The 27,152-nt window shown below is 42.4% G+C and overlaps 1 protein-coding gene across 1 annotated transcript in view; it reads left to right on the forward strand.

The window, feature by feature from the left end:
- LOC141059949 (uncharacterized) overlaps nt 1-27,152 on the forward strand; it is an 83,097-nt gene that overhangs the window by 47,234 nt on the left and 8,711 nt on the right. Inside the window, exons 8-11 of the mRNA XM_073556185.1 lie at nt 984-1,091; nt 5,566-5,636; nt 19,356-19,479; nt 20,547-20,711. Coding sequence (XP_073412286.1) covers nt 984-1,091; nt 5,566-5,636; nt 19,356-19,479; nt 20,547-20,711 — 468 coding nt within the window. The remainder of the gene's footprint in view (nt 1-983; nt 1,092-5,565; nt 5,637-19,355; nt 19,480-20,546; nt 20,712-27,152) is intronic.

Consider the following 27,152-nt stretch of genomic DNA (forward strand, 5'->3'; position numbering starts at 1 on the left):
GTCCTGGTTCTGCTGCTGCAGAACCTCTTGCTCTCTACAGCTCCCCTCCGCAGCCTTGCCGTTCTCCTCCTGTGTGAACAGGTCTCTACCTGTTCCTCCATACACCATTCCTTCCTGTCTGTACCAGTACCTGCATCCGCTGTGTGAACAGGACCCTACCTATTCCACACACCACTCCTTCCTGCCCGTGTCCTTGTGCCTTTCCAATTGGTCCCTGCCCTTGTGTCTCAGCCTTGCCTGCCTGCCCTGTGTCTCAGCCGTGCCTGCCCTGTGTCTCCTGAGTGCGCATGGGAGGAAGAACCCATCTAGGGTCTATAGGGAATACAGGGATCAGACACAGGTTTATGTTAGGAGGTGACCCCTCTCCCTGTTCCCTATCGCCAGGGTATTCCTTGTACATCTTCCCTGGTGTTGCTCCGCACACTGGGCGTCCTCTCGGCCCCAGCATGACAATAAGAGAACTACAATGCCAGATTCAAGAGAACACCAGGTAAAGAATTACATATTTATGAATAGTCTCCTCTTTAATCACACCAGTCTGTCGATTGTGTCACAAGCACATTTTCCACTTTAGCGACCTGCATTATCATAAAAAATATCAGGTTACCACAATGCTTTTCATCTATAATTAGCTTTAACACATCATAAAAGAAATATCATGTTTCTTGGATTGATAAGTGAGCATGACATGTGAAAATCCATGGATTACAGGGGTTGTATGACACTAGAAAAAAACATCTATATATTTATTTTTTTTTAATGAAACGTCTTTTTTGTCCTTGGGCTGTGTCTGGTATTGCAACTTTAGCGCCTTTCACTTCACCGGTCTTTATGGTTCTAGTGGGACAATTAGATTGTCATGTCCTGTGGCAGAAAGGTGAGGGGAGATGACGGATTAGGTCTCCTCAGATGTAAGGTGTCTTCTCACAGTCCACTGCACCTTGTGTTACTTTTCTTCCTTGTGACACATTGTGTCTTTGCAGGGCGGCTATGCTGGGAATGCAGCTGGTTTTCGTGTGTCATCTCTGCTCAAACTTGCCGACACAAAAGCCAACAAACCCGGGATGAATCTCTTGCATTTCGTAGTGATGGTATGTGGATGAATTGTACTGAAAAGAACAAAGAAAGGCTAAATGGAAACGTATCTCGGCACAAAAACGAGATTGAATCCCTACTCTGACCAATACGCTGTACATACATATTGTGGAGGTCACCATCTCATACGATTTGTAAGGAAGGAGAGAACAAAAGTTCCTTTTAGTATCTTTTTGGAACCTCTCTGTATTCAGGATTTTGTTATTTGTATGTTAGGCCAGAATAATTAATAGTAGCAATAAAATGAATCACAATAAAATGTGAGATATAACAATGTCCATTGAATCGTGCTGGATACGCATTGCATAACCATTAAGAAGAGACGCCCTGTGACTCATGTTATATGACTTATCAGTCTGCAGGGACCTATCATTTATGCCAAGTTGTAAATACCCTAATATACAGTAATCCATTAGAATAGAGATTTAAGTCCCCGTGATGGGTGCTTTCAGCGGTATGTAAGGTGGCCGTCTCATTCGTTAAATCTTGCCAACCATTTTTTCCCCGCAAAGATTTAAAATCTGAGAAATGGAATAAAACCCAGTAGCAAATCAATGAGTGTGCCATTACTTATAGATAAAACAAGCTGACAAGAATCTTTCTAGATTGTAAGACAAAGTAATCATGAATTATAGCAGGTTACAAAGGAAAATCAATGAAACTTACAATAGTTTACAGGAACGACTGGTATATAATCTGCCATCATGTAGACGCCTGTATAGCAATATAACATCTTATGAGGAGACCTCAGTATCGCTACAAGACAAGTAATATATGGACACCCAAACATCGCAACCACATATATACAGGGGCAGACATATCATCGGGGCAATGTGTGCAGCTGCAAAGGGGCTCAAGAGACATGGGGGGGAATTGCAGGCTGTAAGCTTTCCTGATGAGGTAGGTTTTCAGGTTCTGTATTAAGGATTCGAATGCGGTTGATAGTCGGACGTGTTGGGGAAAGAATTCCAGAGGATGGGGGCTATTCGGGAGAAGTCTTGGAGGCGGTCAGGTGAGGAGCGAATAAGGGTGGAGGAGAGAAGGAGGTCTTGGGAGGATCAGAGATTACGTGAGGGGAGAAATCGGGCGATTAGTTCAGAGATGTATGGAGGAGACAGGTTGTAGATGGCCTTGTAGGTCAGTGTTAGTAATTTGAATTGGATACGCTGAGGGAGTGGGAGCCAGTGAAGAGATTTGCAGAAGGGAAAAGTGGGGGAGTAGAGAGGAGAGAGATGAATTAGTTGGGCATCTCGAGTAAAGAATGGACTGGAGAGGTGCGAGGGTGTTAGCAGGGAGGCCACAGAAAAGGATGTTATGGTAGTCGAGGCAGGAGATGATGAGGGCATGCACAAGCATTTTAGTAGATTCAGGGTTGAGAATAGGACGGATTCTGGAAATATTTTTGAGCTGGAGGCGACAGGAGGTGGAAAGAGCATGGATGTGCAGTTTGAAGGACAAGGCCAAATCAAGGGTTACTCCGAGGTATATATATATATATAAAGCTGAGTGTATGTGTGTATCAACGATGATGTCATAATGGTTGCCATGGAAACGATGATGTCATGATAGGTTGCCATGGTGTCGGTGTTGACTATGATGTCATAATAGGTTGCCATAGCGATGATGATGTCATAAAGGTTGTCATGGCAACGATGATGTTATAATGGTTGCCATGGTGATGATGTCATAATAGGTTGCCATGGTGACGATGATGTCAGAATGGTTGCAACCTATTATGACATTATAGTCACCATGGCATGGGACTATGGGATGGAGGATATGTATGATGGGTATATGGGCATGGGACTATGAGATGGAAGATGTGTGATGGGTATATGGGCACTGGGCTACGGGATGGAGGATATGTATGATGGGTATATGGGCATGGGACTATGGGATGGAGAATATGTATAATGGCTATATGGGCACAGGACTATGGTTTGGAGGATATGTATGATGGGTATATGGGCACAGGACTATGGGATGGAGGATATGTATGATGGGTATATGGGCACAGGACTATGGTTTGGAAGATGTGTATGATGGGTATATGGGCATGGGACTATGGGATGGAGGATATGTATGATGGGTATATGGGCACTGGACTATGGAATGGAGGATAATCATTATAATTTGTTATAACTAACCACAGTTAGTTACTATGCCCGGGCAACGCTGGGCTCTTCAGCTAGCATATATATATTTATCAATATGAACAGCCCTACAAGACTTATTATGACACATGAACATCATATAGGATTGTCTGTTGCGCAGATGTAGAACTGGTGTGAAACTACTCACATTTCACATTGTGGTCTATGACTGCTGCATGGGAGCAGGAAGACCACCTCTTACCTGTCGATGTCCGCTGCTCTTCTTTTGATTAGCCAGCCTGGAATGATGTCACATGTATGTCACGCTACAACGATGATCTCACTCCAGGCCGACTAATCAAAAGAAGTGCTGCAAATGCCGGCAGGTAAGAGGATTTGCACACTCTACAGTCACATTTCTATGAGTTACTGCACAACATCCTCGGCAGTAACACTTTGCTTTGTTTTCACATGGATAGACAACCTAAGCCATTACATATGGATCCAATTCCCGTTACTGCCATATCTTTGTCTATTCTTTTGGATATGTTTTGTGTATGTATATAAGACGTGGCAGCACAGCGGTCACCCATTCCGACTGCAGAGCATCAGTGAGGGTGAGCACAATAGAGGGGTTTCATGCCTTGAATGAAGTGTATGTTAGCCATGATCACTAATTAGGTCCTCACTTTGCGCAGTATTGAAATACAGTTTTAGTACATGACTATATTCAGTTTGGAAGCGTCTGCAATAAGGGTCCTGATGATTAGATACACAGCAAGGTCCTGCTCTGTATACAGGAGTCAGTCAGACTTCATTATGTGCAACAGCTACTGTAGTTTACCTCAACTATGGCTGAATTAGAGGACATAGCCTCAAAGAGTGAGACCAGCGCCAGGCCTTTAGTACCCTAGAGAGCGTTATAGGAAATTGGGCAGGAAAGTGTTATTGCCAGGTGGTAAATAGTGATAGCAGCGTGTTTCTATTGCTGCAGAATCTGAAGGTAGAGCTTAGTATTGCAGATGGTGATCTCCGACCTAGAAATCCATGTCAATGAACAGTTGTGTGCCAAGATCACCTCCATTAGGGCTCATACCTCACCAGTGAGTGTTGCAGTCAAGAAATCCATTTTTCAGCAGTCTGCTGCTATATGGTTGTGCTGTTTCTACTACATAATAATGTTAGGATACCCCATTTTGATGCCTATTTTATTACCATTTTACAAGACATAAGGGAATATTTTTGGCTACAAAGCCACTATAACCTTTTGCCAACTAGTATTTGCACACACAATGTCTTTTTAAATTAGATTACACATGGAATCCACCTGAAAAAGAGCTGCGAAACACCTAAAAAATAAACACATTGCACAGAAATGTAAAAACATTTTGCTGTGCACATGTTCTTTTTTTTTTTTTACTTCTTTTAACCACTTTAGGGTTCGGAACCTGTGAAACAGTTAAAAGAAGTGACATGTTCATCCTTTGGTCGGCTTTTGCTAGGAAGCCGCTCTCTAGTTTATAGCTTAAATTCTAGAAAAAGATGCAGGCAGTAGAGCCATCGCAAAAACGACAGCAAAACCGCCATTAAAGCTGCTTCAGGAAAAAAAACAGCTTTGCCTAGGAAAACTTCATTGGGTCCGCTGGCGTCGTGTGCACATACCCTAAATGCTGTGGTTTTGAGCAAGGAAGGGGAAGCACAGGACAGGAGGGGATTTATTAAGCGTAGTAAGGTACACCCAAACTACGTATTTAGAGACCCATGTCTCTTAGGAAAAATTGTCGCATCTTTTGGGCTGTCCATGTGCCAGAAAGAGTAATCTACGCCGGCCACCAGTTGGTGTAGATGGTAGTGTATTATAGTAAATTTGTTGTGTGGCGTTATTCCTCTCCCCCTTTTTTGAACTCTGCCCACTTTTTAGAAACCTGACTAGGTCGTCACAAAAGTGCAAAAAGTCGCAATATTTTACACAGACTTTTTGACAACAGGAAACTCCCATATAGGGATGATAAACCCCCTTTGTTTTGTATGTGCGTCACCTATACCTACCATCCGCCAATCTCCCTGGAATCCACAGCTTTATTCTCACTAGTGGTATAGTCATTTTGACGAGTGAAGCGTTGCTTTAGGAGCCAGGAAAGGCTGCGCTGGTGTAATGGAAGCCATATTTATCATCACTCATTATATTACCGCCATCATTTTACAATCAAATGTTCTGTTACTAATTTTTTGTCAGCTCCGTACTAATTAGAAAGAAACAGGAACTGACTGCGGACGTCATAAACTAATGATTTGGCATTACGGGCCGCTTGCATTGTTTGTCCTGCGGTTTTACTTTAGGTTATGTTTTCTTCCTAACTTTTCTTTGTTTTTAAAGGAAGTCCAAAAAAAAGATCCAAGATTCCTTTCATTTGCAGACACACTGCAACACGTTCACAGCGCCAGCAAGTAAGTGAAATAAGTCTGTATGTCTCTGTGCTTATCCCTGCACTTGGGCTCACAATTATTTTTCAATATGAGTTGTGGGTTTTTTCCAAGGGATTCTGTCTAATCATGTGCACAATTTATAGACAGACCTTTACAATGTCTTTTGCTGGATTTATCTATCTGATATAGGTTGGATTAATAATGATAATTTTATTTCTATAGCGCCGACATATTCCGCAGCACTTTACATTTTAGAGGGGACTTGTACAGACGATAGACATTACAGCATAACAATAATCACATAGATTATAACAGATACCAAGAGGAATGAGGACCCTGCTCGCAAGCTTACAATCTATAAGGGAAAAAGGGGAGACACGAAAGGTGGATGGTAACAAAACAGATACCAAGAGGAATGAGGGCGCTGCTCACAAGCTTACAATCTATAAGGGAAAAAGGGGAGACACGAAAGGTGGGTGGTAACAAAACAGATACCAAGAGGAATGAGGGCCCTGCTCGCAAGTTTACAATCTATAAGGGAAAAAGGGGAGACACGAAAGATGGATGGTAACAAAACAGATACCAAGAGGAATGAGGGCGCTGCTCACAAGCTTACAATCTATAAGGAGAAAAGGGAGACACGAAAGGTGGATGGTAACAAAACAGATACCAAGAGGAATGAGGGCGCTGCTCACAAGCTTACAATCTATAAGGGAAAAAGGGGAGACACGAAAGGTGGGTGGTAACAAAACAGATACCAAGAGGAATGAGGGCCCTGCTCGCAAGCTTACAATCTATAAGGAGAAAAGGGAGACACGAAAGGTGGGTGGTAACAAAACAGATACCAAGAGGAATGAGGGCGCTGCTCACAAGCTTACAATCTATAAGGAGAAAAGGGAGACACGAAAGGTGGGTGGTAACAAAACAGATACCAAGAGGAATGAGGGCCCTGCTCGCAAGCTTACAATCTATAAGGGAAAAAGGGGAGACACGAAAGATGGATGGTAACAAAACAGATACCAAGAGGAATGAGGGCCCTGCTCGCAAGCTTACAATCTATAAGGGAAAAAGGGGAGACACGAAAGATGGATGGTAACAAAACAGATACCAAGAGGAATGAGGGCGCTGCTCACAAGCTTACAATCTATAAGGGAAAAAGGGGAGACACGAAAGGTGGGTGGTAACAAAACAGATACCAAGAGGAATGAGGGCGCTGCTCACAAGCTTACAATCTATAAGGAGAAAAGGGAGACACGAAAGGTGGATGGTAACAAAACAGATACCAAGAGGAATGAGGGCGCTGCTCACAAGCTTACAATCTATAAGGGAAAAAGGGGAGACACGAAAGGTGGATGGTAACAAAACAGATACCAATAGGAGTGAGGGCCCTGCTCGCAAGCTTAAAATCTATAAGGAGAAAAGGGAGACACGAAAGGTGGGTGGTAACAAAACAGATACCAAGAGGAATGAGGGCGCTGCTCACAAGCTTACAATCTAAAAGGGAAAAAGGGAGACACGAAAGATGGATGGTAACAAAACAGAGACCAAGAGGAATGAGGGCGCTGCTCACAAGCTTACAATCTAAAAGGGAAAAAGGGAGACACGAAAGATGGATGGTAACAAAACAGATACCAAGAGGAATGAGGGCGCTGCTCACAAGCTTACAATCTATAAGGGAAAAAGGGGAGACACGAAAGGTGGATGGTAACAAAACAGATACCAAGAGGAATGAGGGCGCTGCTCACAAGCTTACAATCTATAAGGGAAAAAGGGGAGACACGAAAGGTGGATGGTAACAAAACAGATACCAATAGGAGTGAGGGCCCTGCTCACAAGCTTACAATCTATAAGGGAAAAAGGGGAGACATGAAAGGTGGATGGTAGCAAAACAGATACCAAGAGGAATGAGGGCCCTGCTCGCAAGCTTACAATCTATAAGGGAAAAAGGGGAGACACGAAAGGTGGGTGGTAACAAAACAGATACCAAGAGGAATGAGGGCGCTGCTCACAAGCTTACAATCTATAAGGGAAAAAGGGGAGACATGAAAGGTGGATGGTAACAAAACAGATACCAAGAGGAATGAGGGCCCTGCTCGCAAGCTTACAATCTATAAGGGAAAAAGGGGAGACATGAAAGGTGGGTGGTAACAAAACAGATACCAAGATGAGTGAGGGCCCTGCTCGCAAGCTTACAATCTATAAGGGAAAAAGGGGAGACATGAAAGGTGGATGGTAACAAAACAGATACCAAGAGGAATGAGGGCGCTGCTCGCAAGCTTACAATCTATAAGGGAAAAAGTGGAGACATGAAAGGTGGATGGTAACAAAACAGATACCAAGAGGAATGAGGGCGCTGCTCGCAAGCTTACAATCTATAAGGGAAAAAGGGGAGACATGAAAGGTGGGTGGTAACAAAACAGATACCAAGAGGAATGAGGGTGCTGCTCACAAGCTTACAATCTATAAGGACAAAAGGGAGACACGAAAGGTGGGTGGTAACAAAACAGATACCAAGATGAGTGAGGGCCCTACTCGCAAGCTTACAATCTATGAGGAAGAAAGGGATTCACACCCAGCATTGTTATCTGTCATGTCCTTCTGTACGACCATGATATTGCTTTAATAGGAGTCCACTCTGGTTTTGACCCCTCAAAAATGATAGGGACTTTACAAAGAATAAGCGTCCCTAAACATGTTATATGATCATGTTGGACTGTCTGCCTAGTCGCTTCTTCTGGATGCATGTGAACTAATATAGGGGCTTGATGAGAACAGTTGAGGACTTTTCCAATTACGTATTTTGTGCACTTTACAAATGCCGCATTCAACATCCAAATTTGCATCTATAAAGAAGCTTTGTAAAGGGAAAAAGATGAGTGCCATGTTTATGTGTTAGGAACGGCGGAACGCACAAAATAAATAAATAATAAAGTGCGTTCGCCGCTCGGGGTCCACCGTGCAGAAGGTGATATCACTGCTGCTGAGTAATGGCAGACGCTCTATAGGGCGGTATAACCCGCACGGGTTAAACGCCACCCGATGTGCACTGAGCGGACTCTGTTAGCTCACAGAGGCGCTGTAACATAAACATAAACGCCAAGCCTGTTAGCCTCACAGGTCTCAGCTAAATTGCACGCGCGATATACGGTCACAGGACATGGACCCAAGGCAGAGGTCGGTGTCAGTCTAGACCTACGGTGCGTGCGGCGTTGCTACCGCGGACGCCGGTAAGTGCTGCTGACTGCAGCGCAGCGGTAACCACAGCTGCTATACGATGGTGCCGTGAGACGTGACACAATCGGACGCTAGTGTAGAGGTGCGGTATGCACAGAGACCTATGGCTTGCCACTGACTGGCACTGACTGCTGCACTAATTCCCTAACCACATGCGTAATATCAGAGGGAAGGGGTTTCAAATGAGTCAGTCACCAGAGTCATACATCCGTCACCATTCACACATTGGCTTGAAAAGTCTATAATAGCGCATGGCCGAGCGGTCACACGCGCTTTTTATAGCCGTGGGGACCTTCCAGATCTCCGAGATGGACCAATGAGATCTGGAGCAGGTCCTGGGCAAATGACTCCCGATCTCCAATGGGAGATCGTCTCGTGAGCATGCCCAGTAGGAGCACAGAGCAACTTAGTCTCTGGAGCGGTCTGCTGCAAAGTAATCTTCTCTGCAGTAGATAGACAGCAGGAGACCGCAGAATGTGAGGCTCTGGATTCCTGCAGAGCAGACACAGAAACCAGACGCCTAACATTATGATTGATTTTAGACAATTAGGGATTTATTACATGGAGCCCTACACTTCCGTAGACTACCAGGGGAAGCTGGAATTTACCTCTTTCTCCTCTAGACCACCAGGTATCTTAACATTAACACATTTTCGCTGCCTTAGACCACCTGAGAGTCTGACATTTACCCCTCCACTGCCTTATACCTTATAGAAGCCTTATAGAAACATACAGGCCATTAACACCCAGAAACTTATGAAGAACTTGCAGTCTTCATTAGCCCCTATCTCCTCCCTCTCATGTCCTGATTCTGCATTGAAGCATTACAATGAAACACTTCAAAGTGCCCTGGATAAATTTGCACCCCCTATAAATAGAACACCACAACGCAGACGGCGACAACCCTGGCACACGGTGCAAACACGTTTCCTGCAGCGGTGCTCCAGGAGCGCCGAACGTCTGTGGAGAAAATCCAATCTACACGAAGATTTCATACATTTTAAGTTTATGCTTAGAACATACAACACTGCCCTTCACCTCTCCAAACAAACCTATTTCAACACCCTCATCACCTCACTGTCAAATAACCCAAAACGTCTCTTTGACACTTTTCATTCTCTACTCAATCCAAGAGTACAGGCCCCAACCACAGAGCTCAGAGCTGACGATCTGGCCAATTACTTCAAAGAAAAAATTGACCAGATTCGACAGGAAATTATCTCCCAATCACCTCATACCATGCACTGTCCTCCCTCCCCCACTGCATCTAGCTCACTCTCTGATTTTGAACCAGTCACAGAAGAAGAAGTAAGCAGGCTCCTTGCATCTTCTCGCCCAACTACTTGCACCAGTGACCCATTTCCGTCACATCTCCTCCAGTCCCTTTCCCCTGCTGTCACCCCTCACCTAACTAAAATATTTAACCTCTCTCTCTCTTCTGGTATTTTTCCCTCCTCATTTAAGCATGCCATCATACATCCACTACTTAAAAAACCATCCCTCGACCAAAACTGTGCCGCTAACTATAGACCTGTCTCTAATCTTCCCTTCATCTCTAAACTCCTGGAACGCCTGGTCCACTCCCGTCTTATCCGCTATCTCTCAGAAAACTCTGTTCTCGACCCTCTCCAATCCGGTTTCCGCTCTTTACACTCCACTGAAACTGCCCTCACTAAAGTCTCTAATGATCTGCTAACAGCTAAATCAAATGGTCATTACTCCATGCTAATTCTCTTGGATCTCTCTGCAGCATTCGACACTGTGGATCATTAGCTCCTCCTCACTATGCTCCGTTCCATTGGCCTCAAGGACACCGTTCTCTCCTGGTTCTCCTCCTATCTCTCTGACCGCTCCTTTACTGTATCTTTTGCCGGTTCCTCCTCCTCTCACCTTCCCCTTACTGTTGGGGTCCCCCAAGGATCGGTTCTAGGCCCCCTCCTCTTCTCCTTGTACACTGCCCCTATTGGTCAAACAATCAGTAGATTTGGTTTCCAGTACCATCTCTATGCTGATGACACCCAATTATACGCTTCTTCTCCTGACATCACGCCAGCCTTTCTAGAAAATACCGGCGATTGTCTAAACGCTGTGTCTAACATCATGTCCTCACTATATCTGAAACTGAACCTGTCAAAAACTGAACTCCTGGTGTTTCCTCCCTCTACTAATGTACCTATACCCGACATTGCTATTTCTGTGGGTGGTTCCACTATTACTCCCCAGCAACAGGCCCGCTGTCTTGGGGTCATACTTGATTCCGAGCTTTCCTTTGCCCCCCACATTCGATCACTGGCTCGCTCTTGTCATCTGCACCTCAAAAACATTTCTAGAATTCTACCTTTTCTTACTTTGGACTCTGCAAAAACTCTTACTGTTTCTCTTATTCATTCTCGTCTCGACTATTGTAACTCTCTTCTAATCGGTCTCCCTCTTACCAAACTCTCCCCTCTCCAATCTGTCTTGAATGCTGCAGCCAGGATCATATTCCTCACCAATCGTTACACCGATGCCTCTACCTTGTGCCAGTCATTACACTGGCTACCCATCCACTCCAGAATTCAGTATAAACTTATTACCCTCACCCACAAAGCCCTCCATAGCTCAGCACCACCCTACATCTCCTCCCTTGTTTCAGTATACCACCCTACCCGCGCCCTCCGTTCTGCTGATGACCTGAGGTTAGTATCCTCAATAGTCAGAACCTCCCACTCCCGTCTCCAAGACTTTACACGTGCCGCGCCAATTCTTTGGAATGCACTTCCCAGGTCAATACGATTAGTCCCCAATCCCCACAATTTTAAGCGTGCCCTGAAAACGCATTTATTCAGACTGGCCTATCGCCTCAACACATTAACCTAATCTATCCCTGTGTGGCACAGCCACTTCCCTAGATGAACAGACATACTGATATTAGCCCTCTCACAGCCCCTTATTACCAGGGATGCTGATACTATTGTAGATTGTAAGTTCTTACGCGCAGGGTTGTCATTAGTTTTGCTTTAATTATTGTATTATCTTTAACATTGTTACTTATGACTTGTATATGAACTGTTGATATATAAATAAAGATTTATTATTATGTACTGCCATAGACCACCAGGGACGACACTGGCAGTAAAGACCCCTTAAGTGGATTAGTGTTATGTAATACTATTTGCCTGGACACTATGTGGCCCTGTATACTTAGGTGTTTTATAGATAATTATGGCTTCATTGTATTTCGGTGCAGCGCCCATGTCCATAGATGCCCAGCTCACTTGCTAGGACATTCTGCTGACAGCATTTATTTTCCTAGAATATCTACATTTACTGTTCCTGCACGCCTGTTCTGTTACCCATATTGCCTCGCCTTGCAAAGAAAGGAAGTCATGTACTTGAAATATAGAGTGCAAATAAAAGTCTACACACCCCAGTTAAAATGCCAGATTTTTGTCACTTTAATGCCATTCATAATCTGTGCAATTCTATTGAAAAACAAACTGAAATCTTTTAAAATGGAAAAAGAAAAATTAAAGAACTAAAATAATATTGTTGCATAAATACTTTGTTGACGTACCCTTTGAATTTATGACAGCATTCAGTCTTTTTGGGTAGAACTCTACACGCATGGCATATCTAGAATTGGAAATCTTTGAACACTTTTTCTTACAGTAGCGCTCCAAATCGGTCAGTTTGTAAGGGCATCTCCTGTGTACAGGAGTCACATGTTCAGGGCACCCACAAATTTTACATTAAACTCAGATCTGGGCTCTGGCTGGGCCATTCCAAAACTTTGGTCTTCTTCTGGTGAAGACATTCTTATGTTGATTTAGAGGTAAGCTTAGGGTCGTTGTCGTGCTAAAAGTTGAAATTCATCTTCACTTTAGCAGAGACCTAAACGTTTTTATGCAAAATTGACTGATGTTTGGAACTGTTCATGATTATCACCACCTTAACTAAAGCCCCAGTCCCAGCTCCAAAAAGCAGGCCCAAAGCGCAATGCTGCCTCTTCCATGCTTCACTGTGGGTATGACGTTCTTTTGGTGATACTTAGGCTGAGTTCACACGTGGCATTTTTTTCGCGTTTCCGCGGCGGTTTTAATGGCACGATTTTGCAGCGAAAACGCAAAAAATAAGCATCCCATGCATTCCTATGTGATTCCGCAATGCTGTGCTAATGCTGCGGTTTTTATCACGGCGGAATTGCTTCGTGGTAAAATACGCAGCATGCTCATTAATTTCGTGGAATCGTGGCGATCCTGCACCCATAGGAATACATTGTTCTGCTTACTTTCCGCATGTGGCTGTGCACACCATGCGAAAAGTAAGCAGAACATTTGCGGATGGTACCCATGGTCCGGAGGAGAGGAGACTGTCCTCTCCGGGCTTTGGGTACCATATCCCTGTAAAAAATAGAATTTAAAATAAAAAATATTATTATTCTCACCTTCTGACGTCCCGCGCAGCCTTCCCGCCTCTCTCCACGCTCCCGGTCCCAGTAAGCCTTTGCGAGCGATGACGTCCGTTCTCGCGGGATCGCGAAGTCTCTCGGTCATTCGCGCGATGTCATTGCGAATGACCGCGAGACGTCGCGATCCCGCGAGAACGGACGTCATCGCGGTAATTGTCACAAAGGATTACTGGGATCGGGAGCGTGGAGAGAGGCGGGAAGGCTGCGCGGGACGTCGGAAGGTGAGAATAACAATATTTTTTTTCTATTATTTACATTCTACTACACTCACACTATGTTTGACGAGTGTGACCAACCTGTCAATCAGTTCTCCAAGCGATGCTACAGATCGCTTGGAAAACGCTAGCAAATCTGCAAGCTAATTACGCTTGCAAAATGCTAGTTTTTCCGCGGGAAAATCGCGGGAATTTAAAATGCGATTTTCCTGCAGAATGGAATTCCGGAATTCTCGTGGTAATTTCCGCAAGAGTTCCGCTACGTGTGAACCCAACCTTAGAGTTAGCTTTGTGCCAAACATACATTTTTGGTGTTATGGCCAAAATGTTTTAACCTTGGTTTCATTAGACCATAACACATTTTCCCTCTTGCTTGGATGTTTTTGTTTGTAAGAAAATTGTTCTGTACTGCCACACTACCTCCAGGTCAGATATATAAAAAATATGGGAGATTGCTGTCACATGCAGTACACAACCAGTACTCACAAGAAATTTCTTTAGCTTCTTCAGTGTTTCTATACACTCCTCCCGAACCAATTTTCTTCTTGTCTTTTTCTAGGAAACATTAATTTTGTGCCAAATTTACCGTAAGCTACTTCTTGATGACTGTCTTAACAGTGTCTATGTTAGATCTAATGTCTTGAAAATTTATTATACCCTTCTCCTGATCAAACTTTCATAAATGAGATCCCTTGGCTTTGTTGTAAGCTCTTTACAGACTTTGGGGATTACTGTAAAATATAGCTTTGGAAATCTCAGGAAAATCCTACAAGAACAGAAACTTTTTATGGGGTTAATCAGAATCACTGTAAATGACGGCAGCAGTGTACTAACTACTATTTAACATGAGTTTAAATGTGACTGGATAATTCTGAACACAACCCTATCCCCAATTATAACAGGGTGTTCACATTTATGCAACCACATTATTTTAATTTTATTTTAATTATCCCCTCAAAATGATTTGTTTGTTTCTCAATAGATTTCTACACATTATGGGGAGATTAAAGGTGGAAAAATTTCTGAATTTATTTTTCTCTGTATATTTTTTTTTTACTCGACAAAAACCTGGCATTTGAGCAGGCATGTAGATTTTTTTATATCCACTGTAGCTAGTATTACACAAACATAATCTATACAGAAATATACAATCAATAAGCTTCTTGGTGCATATTTTTTAGATAGGAGACTGATCTTGTTCCACATGAACACCGAATTTTCTTCATTTCTTTGTATATCCATTTAAGAAAATGCTCATATATCATATAGTTCACCCCTGTATAAACTTTATCTGCTTCAGATCTGGAAGCATTCATCCTCACTCTGATACCCTTACTGATTTCAGCCATGCTTTCTTTCTACATATGTTACCATATTTCCACGGTTCACATTCTGTATCGCTTTCACATGTAACAGATGTATTTGAGAGGTTTTCAGAAATCATGGAATCATTTATCTGTGAGCCCGAGCCAATCTCTTTATTGTAATGCATAGGATGCGATCACTGACCGCTGTTTGAAGTCACCCATAATGACATATATATATATATATATATATATATATATATATATATATATATATATATATATATATATATATATATATACACAGGGTGGTCCAAAAGTAGGTGGACAGAAAATAATAACATTTATTTTGATTTATATTTAAATTTTATTCTGAACAATAATACAAAAGCCCTTAAATTTTATCAACGCAGATGCTCAAACTGTTTTCCATCACAATTTGCACAGCTTTGAAGTCTGCCTCTCACGCTTCGACAAACATTTTTGCACAAGTCTCTTTGGGTATTAATTTCTTGAAATGCTTCTCTTATGTAATTTTTCAAATCACTGACACTTTTTGGTTTTCGACTATAAACTTTGTCCTTGAGTGCTCCCCAAAAGAATAAATCCATTGGGGTCAAGTATGGTGAACGTTCTGGCCAATCAAGTGGGCCTTTTCGGCCAATCCATTTATTAGGAAATGTTTCATCAAGATACTCGCGGACTACTCTTGAATAATGTGGAGGGGCGCCATCTTGTTGGAAATAAAGGTCATTTGAATTAGGCTGCTCCTGTAACTGGGGAACAACTTGATTCATTAGAATTTCGAGATACTTCTCTCCTGTGACTGTTCCATCAAAAAAAAGGTCCAAAACCACCAAAACGTGAAATACCACCCCAAACGTTGGCACCAGGCTCATTTAGTTGTTGCTCTAATGTTAAATGCATGTTCTCATTATACCAGTAAATACAATTCTGTCTGTTAATATGGCCAGATAATTTGAAAGTAGCTTCATCACTCCACATAATGTTATCTAAAATTACTGGATTTTCTACAATTTCGTCAAGCATAATCTCACTAAATTGCAGCCGCCTGTCTGGATCATCCTCCAATAAACCATGAATTAGACGTGGACGATACGCTTTCCACCCAATAGATTCCAGGATTCGCATGATGGAAGCTCGTGAAATTCTCAGTTCTAAATAGACTCTTCTGGTGGACTTTTTTGGACTCTGAACAAATGTTTCAGCAACATATTGTTTATTATTTTCTGTACAGGCTGTTTTGGGTCGACCAGTTTTTGGAGCATTAAGGATTGAGCCAGTGGCATCGAATTTGTCACGAATACGGTAAATGGTTTGTCTCTTTGGGACTTGAGTACCAAATGTTTCAACCCAATTTGCTCTAACTGTTTCAGCATTTTGAGATTTCCAATACTCTTTAAAATCCATTTACTTTGATCTGTATTGAACTTATTTGCCATTATGGGTTATCTGAATTATCTGAAAAGAAAACAGATTTGGGGGAGATTTATCTGTGAAAACTGAATCTGTGAAACTGACTCAGTTGCCCTTAGCAACCAATCAGATTCCACCTTTCATTTTCCAAAGAGCCCGTGAAGAATGAAAAGTGGAATCTGATTCACTTTACACCATGTTTGATAAATCTCCCCTTTCATAACCCTATCCCACATACACATTACACATACTGTCCACCTACTTTTGGACCACCCTGTATATATACTGTATGTGTATATATATATATATATATATATATATATTGCTCAAAAAAATAAAGGGAACACATCCTAATTTTTATTCATGACACATGTAATGCATTGAGAGCAATAAAACGTAAAAATGATTATTATAAATCAAAATTAATATCCCATGAAGTGTGATTGACTTGGAGTTACATTGTGTTGTTTAAGTGTTCCCTTTATTTTTTTGAGCAGTATATATATATATATATATATATATATGGAACTGAGCATAAGCAATTGGGTTTTCACTTTTGAACTTACACTCCCCTCACCACATCAGCTGAAAACATGTTGCTCAGAATTATACTTTACATGAAACACAAAGCAATACACATCTGCAAAGAGGAATAAAAAAAAAAATAACCAGAAAATATTTGTTCTTGAGTCGTTGTCTGCTCTCAGATTGTTAAAAATCAGCAAATTTTCTCTGCTAGGGATTGTGGCGGCCACATCAGGAGATTCTTTACTCCAGCATATCAAGATAATGTGGCACTCACCACTGATGTTTTCACACCTTTTATTGCTCATTCATTGACACAAGATGCAAAATAGAACATGCAGCTTGTCTCTATTTTCTATCTTTTGATGTCTCTATTTTGCATTTTCCAACTATGAATATGCAGTAAGTCCATCTATCGTGGGTGAGTGCCGCCTTATCTTTATCTACATGACTGAAATTTGCACACTGCTTGTGGTGTTACTGAGCACCACTGGTTATAACAAGGGCATCTGAGTGGACATGTAGATGAATAGTATTATTATATACTGCTCACCCCTGTTTGATGTGCAAATGTTGATCCAACCTGTAGGTGACAAATGCACGGACTAAGCTGTTGAGGCTCCAGACTGATAATATTCAATGGTAGCTTGAAATCCAGCACAAGGTGCTTTAAAATTCCATCTTTATTGTAAATTCCTTAAAATATTGAAGATACAGGAGAGATTTCTGATGCGTTTCAAGCCAATCTGATTCTTAATCGATTAAGAGCCAGATCGACTTGAAAAGCATCAGAAAAACTCTTCTATATATTCTACATTTTAATGGATTTACAATAAGGATTATTGGTTTTAAACGATACGAACTAGAAACAGCAGAATTCCTTGTTCTTGTTTGTCCTGGATTTTACCTTGTTAATTATGGAGAATAAAGTTTAAAAGGCAAAGGTTTATCCACGCAAAGTGTGCCTGACTTCACTTCCTTTTTCCTATTGGAATGACGAGGGCATCTGAGGATGTGTAGATGAATAGTATTGCTAGATACAGCTCACCCATGCTGGATGTGCATATGTTGGGCCAACCTTCAGGTGATAAGTGCACGGACTAAGCTGGTGAGGCTCCAGAATTATAAATTCCAATGATAGTTTGAAGCCCAGCACACGGTGGCTTAACATTAAATGATCTTTATTGTAAATCCATTAAAATATAGAATATACAGGCACGTTTTCTGACGCGTTTCGAGTAAATTGATTAAGATTTAGGTCAACTAGAAAAGCATCAGAAAAACTCTTCTGTACATTTTATGTTTTAATGGATTTACAATACAGCAGAATTCTAAGTTTTTATTGTCCTTGATTTTACCTTTTTATTATGAAGAATAAAGTTAAAAAGTCATCTTATCCCAGTGTGCCAGACTTCACTTCCTATTATCTGTTGGATTTTAAACCACCATGTGCTGAGCTTCAAACTATCATTTCGGTAGATACTTGACCACAGAAGAAAGTGTATATGGCAGTGCCAGCACTTTTTTGTTTCTCTATGTAGATTGATGCTAGTTGTTACCCATATTTCCAGGAAATAAATGTGTCCATTCTTAACTTTGCTCTTATCTTCCAACTTTGAAAACTTTGCATTGCTCTGTTGGGTATTTTTTAAGCTATATCTGTCTGCTTGGGAATGAATCTAAATTTTGTAATTTTTTTGTAAAAAAAATATGGAAAAGTAAAGGTGGACACATCAGTGGAAAAGATTTTTTTCTAGCAGCTAAACTTAAAAAAAAAAAAAAAAAAAATTTGTGTCCACAAACAATGGCAAACCTCGAAGCGTGACATTGAAGTCTACATTCCATAAAGGTTTTGAGAATGAGTATGAAAGCTCTTGAGGAAACCTCTTGTGTATGTCTTTGGGAGATTGTGTTCAACTAATCTAAACCTCAATTTTTATATGTAGAGGGGCTATTACGTTTTAAAGGGAACCTGTCATCAAAGGGAGCCTGATCCTCCCTGACTTTAGTTGATGAATGGATTTCAGGGGGCTTCATCTACACCAATCACAACAGGCACCAAGGATGGTATGTCCCCTAGGATCATATTGATGTGTTCTACAGTTTCTCTAAGGCTTTATAACTAGTAAGGAATCATGTAAACTGCAGTAAGGAGGCAGCACTGGACTTTTATCAGCAGTGCACATTCCAACAGACCTAATCCAGGAGATAATCCAGATAATATATATGGAACCTTCTTTAATAACCCATGTGACTCTGTGAGGTTTCAGCTATTGAATCCTTTTTCAAGAATGCTAGTTCTGCTTCTTGTATTTTTTCCTAGTAATAAATCGGGGTGCGGCAGACTCCCCCATCATTCACTTAACAATGTATGACGAATACTAACATTTCTATATTTTATGTTTGATAAGTGGCAAAGAGCAGAGTTGTTACATTCCTTATTATTCTGGTTTTTTTTTTTGATTCTTTTCTGTTCTATTGGAGGTTAAAAGAGCTTGAAAGTTATTTTTCAGCTGTAATTATACAGACACATTGGTTTATTTATGTGTCTGACAAGATCTGGTTTTGCTCCTAGGTTGTCTGAAGATAGCTTGTTGGAGGAGTTCTACCGGCTGCGGTCTCGGATTGCTTCAATCCATCAGACGTTGGCTGCTCCAGAGCTACAAGAGCTCAAAATACAGATGGAGGAGTTTCTAGAGGTAAAATAATAAACCCCATGATGACAGCATTTACATAGAAATCTGAAATGAGAGTGAGTTGGTTCACGTAGGAGTTGATGTACACTGGGTATGCTTGACCTCATTGCATTAATGACCTAAAGGGTAGTCCAATACTTTTTATTATTAGTATCAGAGGATAAGGATCCTTACAAAAGAATAAAATAAGCAGTACGTACTACTGGAATCCCCTCTCCCTTCTTCTAGTACTGCCGATGGAATGATGAGAAGTGATGAATCATCCTCACCACTTCTGAGTAGTCTGCTAATGCCACAGATTGGCTGTAGGTTCAGGTGACTGGAAGAACGAACATCATCGCTTCCAGCATTGACTGTCAGAATAGTTGGATTGGAGAAGAGGAACAAATTAGTTCTTTCTCACTTTATTCAAGGATCCTTTCCCTTAGGTCAATTTTAGAAAGTAGTGGATAACCCCTTTTAAATGAGAGTTTTATGATGACATCAGTGCTACCTGGGAACCAATGTTTTAAACTTGATGTGATAGAAGACAATAAAGAAGTGCAGTGAAATGAAAATCACTTATTAGCTTGTATTAAGTTTATCAGTTTGCAATTGGTAGAAAAAGTTATTCCTTATAAATTTTCCTTAAAGTGGCAGTGTTGAGCATGCTTACTATCATAGCAGCGTACCATACAACAGGCTTATATGGGGCAAATTGAAGATGAAATTTACGTTTTTGGTAAAAAGAAAACATATTCAGTGTTGATGTTTGTCATAATGTATTCAAACCTAGTAATCTATGAAGTTACGAGAGTAAAAGTTACAAGAGTAAATGTCAATGTATGTCAATATATATGTACACAGGAGCAGACACCAACGACACAGGCCTCCACACATTAACAGTATATGAGCTTGTTTCTTGGTGATATAAGCCGCATCCATCTCTTAAAGGGGTTGTTCACTACTAGGACAACCCCTTCTTGATCAAAATCTTTGGCCCCGATAAAATAATAAAGCCTATACTAACCTCCGTATAAAGAATGTTTATGATTGTATGAAGTTGTGACCACAAGGAATTTGTTTCCCAGTATGCCGATCACCGGATACAAGAGGTTCAGAAGGAACTGGATGCTTTGCAGGCCTGCAGACAGAACCTACGAGAATTTCTTTGTGAGGATGAAGACACATTTCGCATGGAGGAATGCTGCAAAGTGTTCAGCTGCTTTTGTCAAAAATTTCAGCTAGCCATTAAGGTGAGCAAATGGAAAACAGCTGCTTCTCCTCCATTGTGTGATAGGTAGTGATGGTGAGGATCATGTATGACATTGTCGTGAGAGCTGTAGGAGAGCCAGGCCATTTATACATCAGCTTCTCTAGATTTTAGAAAGCTACATGAGAAATTTATCGTCCCCTGTACGCCAGAACACTTTTGTCAAAAAGTCACAAAATTTGCCACACGCGCTAATTGCAGACAGTTTTGCAACTTTGTGCATTGGACTTCATAATACCTAAAAAGGATCCAATTTATTGAAAAAATGCTTTACTCGGTAGCCACAAAAAATACAGGTAGTACAGGTACATAAATCAATGTTTCGGCATAATCCAGCCTTTATCAAGAAACACCTGTTTCTGCAAAGAAAAAACAAAGTACGGTAATAATAATTTAAATATGATAATCCTCATATATCCAAAAATAAAAAAATCCCAAATTGAGTGGGAACCATACATATCATATACTGAGTCCGTATGTAAGAAAATATCAAAGACAATTACCAAAATCTGAAAAACACAGAAGCGAGTTATCGCAGCCGAAGAGGAAGGATAGGAATAACATCCATTGCAAAAAAATATATTGGTTTGACTGAACTATAAATGTCAAAACAGGGAATATACAAAGAAATGCCATGAGACTATGGTGTCATGATTACAATTTGGGTATGATTACAAGATAGCCATGTTAGAAAGAGGTATATAAGTGCTGTCTGCGTGGAAAAACACTTTTATATACACAGAAGTATGCCAGTTGCAAAATGGAATACCACGGTAAAAGTATCCCTAAAATAACTGATAGGTGTCTGAAGATGCCAAATGGGGGGAACGCATACCTTATGTAACATGGTTCTCCGGGTGACCGAGTCCTAGAGGGAGTGAAGCGGTGAGATGCTACATCACCGATGTATGCGTGTCCATATTTATATGTGAGGCAACCACCATGGAAGGAAGACTTCTGGGTTCTCCGCAGCAGGTCGTGCGATACAATGTGCATGTGTGAAAGGCCGAAAGAGGCCGAATGTGTTTTGAAAAGAGCCGAGTGACGAGGTGAATACTGCGCGTGCGTAAGAAATCTAATGGCTCATATATTAAGCTGTGTGCTTGCATGCTGCCAAAGAGAGAAAAATAAAGGTTATAGTATAATGACAAGTGGCGCAAGGAAAATGTAAAAGGAACATACGTGCAAATATAGGAAATATTGAGCATAATATGAAATACTTGAAGATAATATAGCCCAATAGTAATATTGAGGGTATAAGACAAGTAATATATATAAAAAAAAATATGTATAAAAAGAGATATGCAGTTATACATATTATTAATGGCTAATGAAACACAAGATAGCTCATATTTTATACTTACCATAAAAGTAAAACAATGAGTAAAGCAATGAGTAAAATCCACAGTCAGGAGTCCATTGGAATAAACATAATTATAAGAATCCAAAGATGAATTAATGTGACCCTCAAACTCTCTATTTAAACCTAATGGAGAGCGCGTCTGTAATGTATGTATCCAGTATGACTCGCGCTTCTTGAGTTTTTTAACCCTGTCACCTCCTCTTCTGGCTCTAGGAACATGATCTATGATTTGATATTTAAGTTGAGTGATAGTGTGATTATGTTGAGAGAAGTGGGCTGGAATTGGTAAAAGAGTACAGTTGTGGCCAAAAGTATTGACACCCCTGCAATTCTGTCAGATAATACTCAGTTTCTTCCTGAAAATGATTGCAATCACAAATTCTTTGGTATTATTATCTTCATTTAATTTGTCTTAAATGAAAAAACACAAAAGAGAATGAAGCAAAAGCAAAACATTGATCATTTAACACAAAACTCCAAAAATGGGCCAGACAAAAGTATTGGCACCCTCAGCCTAATACTTGGTTGCACAACCTTTAGCCAAAATAACTGCAACCAACCGCTTCCGGTAACCATCAATAAGTTTCTTACAATGCTCTGCTGGAATTTTAGACCATTCTTCTTTGGCAAACTGCTCCAGGTCCCTGATATTAGAAGGGTGCCTTCTCCAAACTGCCATTTTTAGATCTCTCCACAGGTGTTCTATGGGATTCAGGTCTGGACTCATTGCTGGCCACCTTAGAAGTCTCCAGTGCTTTCTCTCAAACCATTTTCAAGTGCTTTTTGAAGTGTGTTTTAGCCACAGTGCCATGGGCTTTAAACTTCTTGATGACACCGCACGGTAGACACAGGAACATTCAGGTCTTTGGAGATGGACTTGTAGCCTTGAGATTGCTCATGCTTCCTCACAATGTGGTTTCTCAAGTCCTCAGACAGTTCTTTGGTCTTCTTCCTTTTCTCCATGCTCAATGTGGTACACACAAGGACACAGGACAGAGGTTGAGTCAACTTTAATCCATGTCAACTGGCTGCAAGTGTGATTTAGTTATTGCCAACACCTGTTAGGTGCCACAGGTAAGTTACAGGTCCTGTTAATTACGCAAATTAGAGAAGCATCACATGATTTTTCGAACAGTGCCAATACTTTTGTCCACCCTCTTTTTTATGTTTGGTGTGGAATTATATCCAATTTGGCTTTAGGACTATTCTTTTTGTGTTTTTTTCATTTAAGACAAATTAAATGAAGATAATAATACCAAAGAATTTGTGTTTGCAATCATTTTCAGGAAGAAACTGAGTATTATCTGACAGAATTGCAGGGGTGTCAATACTTTTGGCCACAACTGTACGTCTACATCTAATGGTTGATTTATGTTGAGAGATGCGGTCTCTGATAATCTGGGTGGTTTCACCAACATAACCGAGACCGCAAGGACACTTTATAAGGTATACAACGTATGAGGAATCACAGGTGAAATGCCCCTTAATTGAAAATCTATGCCCAGAACATGGATGTGTAAAGGAATCACCTTTAGAAATGTTAGAGCATTGTAGACATCCAAGACACGGGAAGTTTCTATTACGTGGTTAACTGAATACTTTGTTTGCATCCTGTATTAGAGCCGACATGGGCCCCTCTAACTAGATAATTTCTTATACTGTAAGATTTTTTATTACAAATGATAGATCTTGAGCTAAATTCTGGAATGTTTGGGTAAGCATTCTGTAAAATGTTCCAATGTTTTAGTATACATTGATGAATATGTTGTTTAAAGGGGTGAAACACACTGGCAAACGCAATTTTTGAAACATTACGGGAAGATGATGTTGGCACTGCTTTTTCCAGAATTTTATCTGGATAGCCCTGGTTGGAAATTTTGTATCCATTTCAATGTGTTTAAGGCGATGGGTTGACTCATTAGAAACGATTCTATTGATCCTGTTGTGTTGAGATGTAGTTAATGCTTTTTCGATGTGTAGTGGATGACTACTGGTATACAACAGGAGACTGTTTTTATCGGTGGATTTGACGTACAGATCAGTTTCTATAATACCGTCATCCTGGATAATAACCAGTGTATCCAGACACAAAGTACATGCGGTTCTTGTTTATTTAGTCAACGTGTTTTGAAGCACTACAGACTTCTTCATCTGGACAAGAAAAGCGTCATTGTCCTGATGAAGAAGTCTGTAATACTTTGAAATGCGTTGACTTAATAAAGAAAAAACTCATGTACTTTGTGTCTGGACTTGGACTTATTATACGAGATAGTAGCAGTGCAGATTATCCGCAAATCCTCCTTACTGTGACGGACTCAGCTCCTGCTGAGCCCATTTTTTGAGTGGACCCTCTGGGTCGTGGCACCCACCCACCGAGGGCGAGCTGACCTTGTGAGAATCCACCCCCTATACAGGGAGTGTCAGGGGCAAGACCAAGGGGGTGAGCCACCACGACTGCTGGGACCAGACGGCCGGCTCAGGGGACACTAGACGAGTGTCTGACGACAAGGACGAGCAGGAAGCAAGACGAGACTAGACGTAGGTGCAAGGTATCTTCATTAGAATAACACAAGATCACATACAGAGAAAACAAGCAAAACGTGCAAGGTGCGCGCGTGGGCACGCCAAGGTCCATAACATGGTACGTGCCAGATGGCACGCCTAGGCACAGGTAATGGCATAATGGCATCGGACTCCGGACTGCTGGCAAACCGACAGGGTCCAGGGATCAGGCTGCGGACGTCAGCTCCGGACATCAGGCCGTAGTGCTAGGAGCTACGCAGGGACGCACACCTCACTGGCCAATGCACACGGCTGTAACGCCAGCACGAGGCACGACTAAGGCACAGGAGGGGGCAAAGGAACCTTCGTGCTAGGAGCCACGCCAGGTTCAGGGCAGGGTGCGTGCTAGGAGCCACGCCAGGGTTCAAGGCAGGGTGCGTGCTAGGAGCCACGCCAGGGTTCAAGGCAGGGTGCGTGCTAGGAGCCACGCAGGGGGCACGCCACACTGGCCAGTACACACGGCTGTACACAAACACGTGGCACTTACCACGGCACAGGAGACGGCCAAGGGGAACCCACGCCGGGGTTCAATGCAAGGACAAGGCAGGGAACAAGGCAAGGAACACAAGCAGAAACAGAGCCAGGTCAGAGAGAGGACAGAGTCTAGCAGCGGAGCGTAGGCAGAAGCCCAGAGCCGGGCCAAGGGAAGACCTTGGGACTAGACAAAGAAACGAGCACTAAGGAGAGGAGAAATGGTGCGTGTGCCAGGGAGCACTACAGAGCACCATAGGAGAGAGCGAGGCAGAGCAAGCAAAGACTGAGACCATAGGGAGGAACACAAAGCAAGGAATAGCAAGGCAGAGAACACAGGGAGGACTACAAGTCAAAGCATAGCAAAAGCAAGACATGGCAAAACAGGCGAGGCAGAGAACAAAGGAAGGACTACAAGTCAAAGCATAGCTAAGGCGAGACATAGCAAAACAGACTAAGACAAAGAACAGCAGAAGGACTACAAGGCAAAGCAAGGCAAAGACAAACATGGCACGAGAGACAACACAAGACAAGAGGCGGAATACGAGCACGGAGCGTGTGCAGAGACGCACTACAGAGCAAAGTGCAAGGGCACAGAATAGAGGGAGCAACCCCACAGACCCAGAGCCTTGCAGGGAAGCAACACAATAATCAGGCCCTGAGCATAGGAAGAGGCGGCCTGATATAGGGCATAGCACCTCCTCCTCCAGGTCAGGACCAGGGGAGAACTTCCGGGATTCTAGACATGACGAGATGATAGCAGAACCAGACAGTGCAGGATCTTAGGAAACGTCACATGATCAGGGTTTCAGACATGACGAGATGATCACCGAACCAACCAGTGCAGGATCCTAGGAAGAACACATGATCCGGGATTCTAGACAAGACGAGATGATTGCAGAACCAGACAGTGCAGGATCTTAAGAAACATCACATGATCAAGGACTCCAGACATGACGAGAAGATCACAGAAGGCAGAGCAGAAACGCAGGGATCCTGCAGCTCAGACATGAGGTGAGTCTGCACACAGCTCTAGCGAACATGCAGGACAGCAGACAAAACATGCGCATGCACATCGCTCCAGGAGTTCTTGAGACAAACAGACATGGCGGACGTGACAGTACCCCCCTCTTTAAGCCCCCTCTCACCGGGGCTGGAAAGAAGAAAAAAAAAAAAAATTTTCTTCGGCAGAAACCAGAGTTTAGTACAAACCACTCCAACAATGTTGATCCGACATCTGAAACGGACACCTGCACCGGTCAAGACACAGGAGCCGCTAACGAGACATGAAGATCCAGTGGGGAGGACTGCGGTTAGACAAGCAAGTCTTCTTACTCTGGCTGCCATCATTTCCAAATGAGTCCAGAGGTCAAGGGCCAGGTCTGATTTACATCAGAAGAGTGGCCGGGGTACCGCCATATTCAGGAGAGTCCAGGAGACAGAGCAGATCAGATTCTATAACAGACGGGTCATCAGACGGGTAGCCGAGGTACCAGCGGAGTCCATGGCCTGATTAACTGTGACGGACTCAGCTCCTGCTGAGCCCATTTTTTGAGTGGACCCTCTGGGTCGTGGCACCCACCCACCGAGGGCGAGCTGACCTTGTGAGAATCCACCCCCTATACAGGGAGTGTCAGGGGCAAGACCAAGGGGGTGAGCCACCACGACTGCTGGGACCAGACGGCCGGCTCAGGGGACACTAGACGAGTGTCTGACGACAAGGACGAGCAGGAAGCAAGACGAGACTAGACGTAGGTGCAAGGTATCTTCATTAGAATAACACAAGATCACATACAGAGAAAACAAGCAAAACGTGCAAGGTGCGCGCGTGGGCACGCCAAGGTCCATAACATGGTACGTGCCAGATGGCACGCCTAGGCACAGGTAATGGCATAATGGCATCGGACTCCGGACTGCTGGCAAACCGACAGGGTCCAGGGATCAGGCTGCGGACGTCAGCTCCGGACATCAGGCCGTAGTCATCTGGTTCCGGACCTCTGGCAACGGTCGGCAGGTTCCGGGCATCCG

This window comes from Dendrobates tinctorius, unplaced genomic scaffold, assembly GCF_039654945.1.
Source record: "Dendrobates tinctorius isolate UK_male_01 unplaced genomic scaffold, ASM3965494v1 ptg000231l, whole genome shotgun sequence".
In the NCBI taxonomy this organism is placed as follows: domain Eukaryota; kingdom Metazoa; phylum Chordata; class Amphibia; order Anura; family Dendrobatidae; genus Dendrobates; species Dendrobates tinctorius.